This window comes from Mesocricetus auratus, unplaced genomic scaffold (genome assembly GCF_017639785.1).
Source record: "Mesocricetus auratus isolate SY011 unplaced genomic scaffold, BCM_Maur_2.0 Super-Scaffold_100010, whole genome shotgun sequence".
NCBI lineage: Eukaryota > Metazoa > Chordata > Mammalia > Rodentia > Cricetidae > Mesocricetus > Mesocricetus auratus.
The window spans coordinates 38,370,486-38,379,543 of NW_024429194.1; the positions used below are offsets into that span (position 1 = coordinate 38,370,486).

The 9,058-nt window shown below is 42.6% G+C and overlaps 1 protein-coding gene across 6 annotated transcripts in view; it reads right to left on the reverse strand.

Annotated features, from left to right (window-relative positions):
• Positions 1-7,424, reverse strand: part of Spag16 (sperm associated antigen 16) — an 809,062-nt gene extending 801,638 nt beyond the window's left edge. For 2 of the 6 annotated variants that reach the window (XM_040753383.1, XM_040753384.1), the window contains exon 1: positions 7,195-7,416. In XM_040753383.1, coding sequence (XP_040609317.1) covers positions 7,195-7,315 — 121 coding nt within the window. In that variant the 5' untranslated portion in view covers positions 7,316-7,416. Of the gene's footprint in view, positions 1-7,194 lie in introns of all 6 variants that reach the window. The other 4 variants (XM_040753382.1, XM_040753381.1, XM_013113657.3 and 1 more) reach the window with 4 other exon arrangements.
• Positions 7,425-9,058: the final 1,634 nt, after the last annotated feature.

Consider the following 9,058-nt stretch of genomic DNA (forward strand, 5'->3'; position numbering starts at 1 on the left):
CCGCCTCTCAGGAGAGACCGTGTGCTCGGAACACCCATACACAATTAATTAATACAATTGAGTTCTTCGTGATTCCCATGTAGAGCTGTTTTCCAATGGGAAAAATAAGTGAGTATTTAGGCTCAAAATTGTTTTAACTGTGCCAAGCTGGCTCTGAGCAGTTCAAATGTTTCTACCAGTTCTCTGTCCAATACTCTTCCAAAGACTATAATAATAGTCATGTTGCACTTGAGATACAAATCTCATTTTCCACTTCTTCTATTGCCTTCGGCTCTAGCTCCTGCCTTTCTGTGCCCTCGCGTCTGCAGAACCTCATTCTCTAGCCTGTTCTTGCTCTTGTCCTTTCTATGGGTGTTCCCTCCTGCCTACATCCATGGCATCTTCCACTTGCAGCCACATCCTATATCCTACAGCTGCAGCTCCCACTCAGCCACATCTTCACATTTCTAGGAGGAATTCAGGGAAGTCAGAATTTTACAGTGTCAAACACTCCCTGATATTTAGTCACCATTGCTAGTCTCTAAATGCATATGCTAGTCTCTAAAGTAGGAGAGTCAGCCCTAGTTCCTAATATCGGGGACCCCATTAGAAGACAAGCCAATATTTATAATGCATGGATTGGAAGTGCCATGGAACACTGACACTATCACAAGACCACAACTTGATGAATGACCACATGCCTCTGAGGGACATTTCAACTGGACTAACAACAGAAATGACAGCCTGAATTGGTTACAAGTATGTTCCTATGCAAATGGATCAATGAATAATTTGCAGTCATGAGCAATTAAAAAACTTCTTCACTTACAAGACCCTGCCACTGCCACACTGTTTCCCGCCAGCAGCATCTTTAGAGAGAACCAGAATGAGACATTGCTAATTAGGCTTTCCATGATTTCCCAGAGCTGTAGACAGAAGTCACTGTGTAATCCTTGCCATCTTCTCAGATTCAGTGTTCACAGAAACAATAAAAAAAATCTAGCCTGGATCCTCCCTCATTAACATCTTATTTACCAAACTGGAAAGGTACTCTAAATAGCAAATATCACTGTCAACTTCCCTCTCTTAGAGCCAAAATAAAGCTGGTTGAGAAATATATATATATACACTATTCTTCTCTCTGAACATTTTGTTTTGTTTTGTTTCTGAAACAGAGCCTCACTATGCAGTTTCAGCTGGCCTGGAACTGCCAATCCCCCCTTCTTTATTCAGAACTCTAAGGGCTGGGATTGTGGGCATGTGCCAGCATGCCCGGCAGTATCTGAAAATGTAATGGCCCTGAGTCAAGATATTTGTCTATAAGTTTGCTGCTCCAATTATAGTCTTCAGACCTGTAGCATCTTGGAAGCTTGTTTGCCATAAAGAAACTCAGAGCACACTTGGATTGACTGCATTAAACTCATCATTTAAAGATTCATGTGTGATTCATTAAAGCTAACATAAACTATAGTTGTTCTCTTTAAATAGCCCATGGTATTAATGCATGTAATATTAAGCATTCTGGATTTAGTAACACGACTGTTGATCTAGAGTCTACAGTTAGGTTAAACATTTTTATTTGAATATGTGAAAGAAGGTCTAGCATCTAAACACAAGCTTTCTGATGGTAACTGAAAGTACAAGGATTGAGTAAATAGCAATTTATTGTTTCACAAAAGTATTTTATAGTTATAAAAATTTCAGAGCATGCCATTTAAAAATTTAGAAACAGTCTGGGCAGTGCTGGCACACACCTTTAATCCCAGCATTTGGGAGGCAGAGGCAGGTGGATCTCTGCGAGTTCAAGGCCAGCCTGGTCTACAGAGCAAGTTCCAGGACAGGCTCCAAAAGTTACAGAGAAACCCTGTCTCCAAAAACAAAAGCAAGAACAAAAAAAAACTTAGAAAAGATGTAGTGTAGAGGAATTTTTAAGGAAAGTAAGGAAGAAATCAATGAAAGGAAGGACAGAGTAGCCTGTAAAGCCATTAGACTAGCCAGTTACTCAGTTGACATTCTTTCACAAAACAACAAAATATTAAAAAGAAAACAATAAACTATAATAAAAAGCAACAATGATAGAATCGTCACTTAAGTGAAAGTCACCAGTGAATGTGACTTTCCCCAACAGTGAGGCACTGCATAGACTACAGACATCTTAGATAGGACATCATCTAAAGATACAGCCTTGTTCCAGGGTGGGTCTGCAAGCCTCAGCTTTACAGCTGTACACACTGGATCTGCATTCAGATCTGAAAATGATGCAAAGCCCCCCTTTAATTTCACCCAGCCATGAGAAACTGCTCCTGGGATAGTGGGAACCTTAGAGCAGGCAGCAAACTCATCTATCTGCACAACTTAATCCATTCTTACTGCTGGAATACACAGAAGGACAAAATAGTTAAACGTCCATTAAGGAGTGGAGTTAGGAGGGGAAGATAGGTCTTCAACGCTTCTCTTTCCTGGAGTGTGCATATTATTTTCCTTCCTTGGAAACAGCTTTGGTATAGACAAGCAACACCAAAATCAATTAACTTTTAGCTTGCTTAGTACAAACTCCTCCCAGCCTGACTCTGACAATTGAAACTGGGAACTCCTTAACAGCCACGCCTTATTAGGCAGTCCTTAGTCTCTACTAAGACTGAAGTGCCACCAAACTGTCACTTCAAAAAATATCACCGAAAACCACCACCAGTCTTTCTGTCCGAGTTCAGTAGACAACTACTTGGCTAAGCATATTTTATAATATTGCAAGTGTTTTCCTAGCAAGAAGTTCTATGAGGAATTCATGTACTCCTTGACTAGATTTCTAAATGCTGTGGTGGCTGCAAAGAGCCACATCAGGTCTGCTGCCAGCATACCTTGAGAAAGTTCAAAACACATAAGCAATTCCATTGTGAAGCCCTTCATGGGAGAAACAAGAGTCACTGCTAACAACCAACAGGTATCAGGAAGGGTTGCCACAGCCTTAGGGTCTTTCTCCTGCACACTTTCCCCAAGCCATAACAAACACACTGAGACCCATATTAATGGAAGCACTAACCTTTTGGTTGGGGGAGGAAAAGTTTTATTTGACTTATAGGTTGCAGTCAACTGACAGAAGGGGCAGGACACAGAAACCATGGGGGAACACTGCTTACAGGCTTGCTTCTCTTTCTTAACCAGGACAGTCCTGCAGGCCTAGGATTAGCAGCACCCACAGTGGGATGGGCCTGTCTGCATCAAGTAGCAATCAAGAAAATGACCCATAAATCCTACAGACATGGCCACAGGTCAACTGATCTAGAAAATTCTTCAGCTGAGGTTCCCTCTTTCCATGTATGCCAAATTGACAACTGTCTTAGTTAGGGTTTCTATTGCTGGGATCAAATACATTACCAAAAATTAAATTGGAGAGAAAGGGTTTCTTAAGCTTACATTTACACATCTCGTTCATCATCTAGGGAAGTCAGGACAGGAACGCAAACAGGGTGGCAACTGGAAGGCAAGAGCTGACGCAGAGGCCATGGAGAGGTGACGGATGCAAGCGATCATAGAGTGGTCTTGTTTACTAGCTTCCTTAACATGCTTGCTCAACCTGGTTTCCTATAGAACCCAGAAACGCCAGCTCAGGCATGGCCCCCTCACAATGGGTTGGACCCTCTCCCATCAACCAGTCTTTTTTTCCCCACAGGTCAGTCTTATATAAAAAATCCTCTCAGATGACTTTAGCTTGTATCAAGCTGATATAAATTATCTAGCACAACAAATGAAATTATGACACTAATGATGAGTCTTGCTTATGTGTCAGGTCTGAGCCACGTTAGTCTGCACATGTTCCCTGTGTCTGGATACTTAAGAAGTGTAGCAGATGATTTCCTGGAGAATTCAACTACATCTCTTCCAAAAGCCTTTTTAAATGCAGGTATGTCATTATCTAGTACCAGGAGTATGACATGAACTATAGGGAAATCTGGGCAAAATACAGGACATTAAAAATAATTATACATATATGCACGGTAAAGGACACTGGAGCTGTTTCACTTATGCATACTATAATTTCTATTTAGCCTCTGAAGGAGCCTGAGAGCTATAGACTTTAAATCCAGGGTGTCTCACTTCGGCAACTATCATAATTGCCTTCCAAAACAATGTCAAATAACATTATACTGTCAATTCCTAATTATGCACATGAAGAGAGCCGAGGGATACAAAGATAATTGGCATTCACAATTAATCCTCAAAATTCATTTTGACTAATAGTTAAAGCCTCTCCCATGACTAAACCTCTTCCCTGAGCACTGAATATAGTAAAATCGACTAGTTAAATGTTTGACTTTGCTGTCCCCTGGCTATCCTTCAGTTGAAACATGAAACAGTGATCAGTCAACCTTGAAGAGATGGAAGAAAAACATAGAAGCTACATAATTAACAAATTTGATAATAAAACCCTGAAAATTAGATTTGTTTACATTTACAACTGTGACTTGCAGCATTTTTGTAAGATCTGTGTGTAACATAGGAACTCACAAAGAGTGTGGCAGGCCACACAAGACCTTACAGCTTTAAGTCAGATGGGGAGGGAAAAGTAGACTTAGGGTCCCAACCCTAACAAAGAAGTTATCTACAATTGAGCACAGGTTGGCAAGAGAAAGAACTGTTTTCTTCAGTGGTTTCACTGGGAGAAATTGTAAGCGTTTCGGGATGAGTCAGGACAGGGTGGAACAGGAGTCAGGTATTCTGGCACTCGGGAGTCACAGAATACTGAGTGTTACACAGCTCAGGTGGAAAGGTATCCTGGAGCTTGGGAGCCAAGGACCACCACAGGTTGCAGTAAACTTAGCTGCTTACAGCCCAGCCTCAGGGAAAGGCTTCCCCAAAGTATTGGCTCTGCTCCAGCAAGACAGGGTCTTCCAGCTGGGGATGTTCTGCCCAGTGTAGCAGTTTTGCTCCGCAGGAGGTTTCTCAGGCAAAGTTGCTATAGTTCAGCTCTGCTCCAGGAGAGTGGAGAGCGGAGCAGAGTGCAGAATGTAACAACTCTGCTCTGCCAAGGGAAAGTCTCCCAGGCAAGGGTTACAGCCCTGCTCTCCCTGCTCGCTCTGCTCTGCCCAGGGTCGCCTCTGCTCTGTTGCCTCTACAAAAGAAGATCTTCACCCAAAGCTCATCCGAAGGGGTTTATTGGAAGGCAGCTGGACCAGCCAAGCTGAACATACACAGGGTTTATACAGGGATTCTCGGGGGCAGGGAAGTTTTTCCAGGGTAAGGATTGGTCAGATTTTAGTGCTGAGCTCAGATTGGCTAGAGCTCTGCTTGAGGATTGGTTACTTTTCTGCACAGGATTAAGGTCAGATTTGGCTCTGGTTTCAGGGCCAAAGTGTGTTTCTTTCACTGATCCTTTTTAGCCTTTTAGCTCCAATTTTAGGGCCAGGGTGCATTTCTTTCACTGACTCTGATTACAGGGACAAAGTGTGTTCCTTTGGCACTGGTTTTAGGGTCAGGGTACATTTCTTTGGTTCTGGTTGCAGGGCCAAAGTGTGTTTCTTTGGCTCTGCTCAGGGTGTGTTCCCTACAGAAATCAGATATCAGATCAGGCCTAATGGCATGGAGTAGCTGTAAAACATGAACTTAATTCAAAGGTATCGTTGTAGACATTTTGTTTTTGGCGGTTTGGTTTTTTTTTTTTTTTGTCATATTGGTCTTTTGTTTTGTTTTGTTTTGTTTTACTTTTTTGAGTTTTTGGGGGGGGGGGAGTTGCTGTTATTTACTTTTTGTGGGTTTTCTTATTTTTGCTTTTATTTCTGTGGAAACCAAAACACTGGGTGGAGAGGGAGGTTGGCAGGATCTGGAAGAAGTTGGGGAAGTAGATAAATATGATCAAAATATACTGTATGAAAAAATGTTAATTAAAATAAGATGGGTGCATAAATTTGAGCACGTTGCAGTTTTAATTCAGTGCTCTTCTGATAAATTTCATAACTCTGACTTTCTTGTTTAAAGTTTCACTGTATAAGAATCCTGTATTTATTTTACACGTCTTCAAAATGTTATCAAACTATTAGTCTCATGTTAATAACTAAACTATGTATAGAGAAATCATTTTCATGTCAACAAAAATGTTATGTTTTGTTGGAATTCACTAACAAAGACACTGGAAAAACCTTACACTTGGTGCAGATGAATTCAGAAATTACAACTTGAATTATTATTTTTTTAATTTCAATGGAACATTCTTGAGCAAGTAACCTGTTTGAGCTATGGAAACAGGTTATGAAGACTCAATTAAAACACTAAGGCACCCACATGTTTTACTCAAATTGATTTCAAGATCTAGACTTCTTTAACACTTTTACTCACTTCTGTGTGGCTCCCTAAATATGGATATGTAGCTAAGCCTACTAAGCTCACAAGATGGATCACTGCTGGGTCTATTTGATCTTGAATTAAGACACAAGGGATTATAACTACAAATGAATTCAGGGAGATTTTTACTGTCTTTGACATCTTTATGGATAACCATCTTTCTTTTATCTGCTTAAAGAAAAGCGTTATATGGCTCTTACAAACACTGCCTTACAAATCTAAGGCTTTACAAATATAAGTGTATCTAATTATATGCATAAAATTATTCAAATTTTCTAGAACTTTCAATCGGAACTGCTCATGATCTGTTGCTTTCTTCCAAACATTTGTCATCTCTTTCCATCAACATTTAGTAGCCCAGTTGTGGGGGAGGAGACCGTTATTTAATCAGTGCTATCACTAAACAGCCAAAACCAAAACTACCTAAGAAGGCAGCCAGCCCTACAGGGGCAAATTATTCAGGACTGCACAATCGGACCCGGTGCAAGACCCTGGGTGCAGTCTGGGCTTCATTCTTTAAAGCCCAGAGGCACAGGTGTCCCTTAATCTCTCTTAACGACGGAAGTTATTGCGAAGGTATTCTGAGGATTTTTTTTTTAAGGACAACCACTAAATCAGAGAACTGAATCATTTCCTTGAGGCACCTTGATGTCAACAACAGCCCTCAATGCCACAGACCTCGGTCCTGGAAGGCTTCCCTATGCTTAGGGCCACAGATGAACCTACACTCCTAGAACGGCTTCAGTGGGCGGCTGCCACACGCTGGGGTGATGAGGGCTCCACCTGGGCCTCCCAGGTCGCTGCATGAGGTGGGGCAGCTCCCAAGCGCCCCCAGAGGGAGCCCCTGCGCAGGCCCCCCGTCAGTCACCAGAAGGATACGCTCCAGGTAGTAGGCGCCCTCGGCGGCCACCGGCTCTGGCGCATCGCCCCCAGGCGTCAAGTCAATGCCAAGCGCCTCCTCCAGCACCCGCAGCGGCGGCACCCCACGCGGAGCAGCCATCCCTGCTGCCGGGCCCTACGGCGCCCCACGGACCGGCGTGGCCACTCTCGCGAGATCTCTGGACCCTTGGCCTCAAAAAGCCCAGTACCTAAGGGCGAAGTCCAGAGCCCTCTGCGCGTCCGCAGTTACCACGGCAACGCGTTGCCTAGCTACCACCAGACGCCCCACGCGGCTTGTAGAGGAGACTAGATGCCACAAACCAGAGGCTTCGATTACATTTTTACCCAGGCTGCTTGGTTTGCTTTTGCTTGGTTTGGTCTTTTGCTTTGACACCGTTCTTCCTCGCTTCCTTTTCTTCATTGCTTTCCTTTGCTCTTGTTTCTCAAGTGCCAAACATCAGTCTTCAACTTTTAGATGTGTACAGAACCCCAAATGTCTCTAGTGGGGTCAGACTTAAGGAGGAAAAGTTCTAGAAACCATTATTGGCTGAGTGAGGAGCTGCCAAATGCCCCTCAAACCCTTAGCAATGAAGAATGTATTACACCCTTTCTAGCGATCTTTTAATTCTTTTATGCGGACATCTGTTTTGACTTGGCTTCATACACACGGGCTTGGAATAGTCCCAGTCGCATCAAATTATAGCATTGATTTTTGCTGAGGTAAACCCACGTCCATAAAAATTATATAAAAATTATGAGCTACCTATGACCCTAACATAAAGTTTAACATGATATTGGGGCTAGGGAATGTACTTAAGTGCTTCCTCTGAGGGAAGAGGGCAGGAGAAAGGGGAGGAGATGAATGGGCGAACCAGGCAGGCGAGAAAGAAGAGACAAAGGGAAGGAGGGGGAGAGAGAGGATTTACTGATTTGTCCAGTCATGTGACTTATTGTTGTGACCGGAATTTCTTTGTGTTTATATGGTGTATGTATATAGGCATCATTAAGACCCTCTTCCTTTCATATTCTTTTTATTCTGCATTTCTTGATGAATTCCAGTTGGTAACTATATGAAAGCTCCCCTTTAAAAGAAGGAAAGAAAGGAGAAAGAGAGAGGGAGGGAGGAGGGAAGGGAGGGAGGGGGGAATTGATAACTTTTTAGGGTGTGATTGAGAACCCCAGTGGTGAAAGGTGGAACTAACCAAGAGCCAATTTCTATCACGACTTAGCTATAGCCTCACCAACTGCCTATAGGCCTCAGTCCTCATTTGTAAGCGGAGAATAGTGTCACCTACCTCCAAAGGTTGCTATTCGCCATAAATCAACAAAGCATTAGGAACCCATTCAGAGCATACAACACTAAGAAATAGGAACTGTTTCAATTAAACACATTTGTCTTGGTTCTGAGCTTTCGTATACAGGACACAATGATATTGAAACAGTTCAGGTCACTGTCATTTTCTCACACCAAATATTGAGTATTCATCAAATGAATGAAACTGAAAATACAAGAGAGGAATTCTGAAAATAGGAGATCCCTTGAATCTGCTTGTCATTTCCAAGCAAGCATGACCTCAGCTGCCAAGATGTTTATCAGTAAACTGAGCCCTGAAAGGGGACCTGGGTAAGCAGTAGCCAGGGTCATGCACTGTTGATGCCTCGAAGAGCAAGCAGAAACGTAAGGCCTGCATGGGACAGTCTCTTGGGGCTTCTAATGTTTAGTTTATTATCTGCTAGAAAATCTCTGTTGTCTTTGAATGGAGTGTGTCCTCTTCTACAGACAGCTTGATGTCCAAGGCCTTCCTCATTGTCTTGGCAAATTAAGATCCCTGAACTACACTTACTGTTCTCTCATAAACACCTT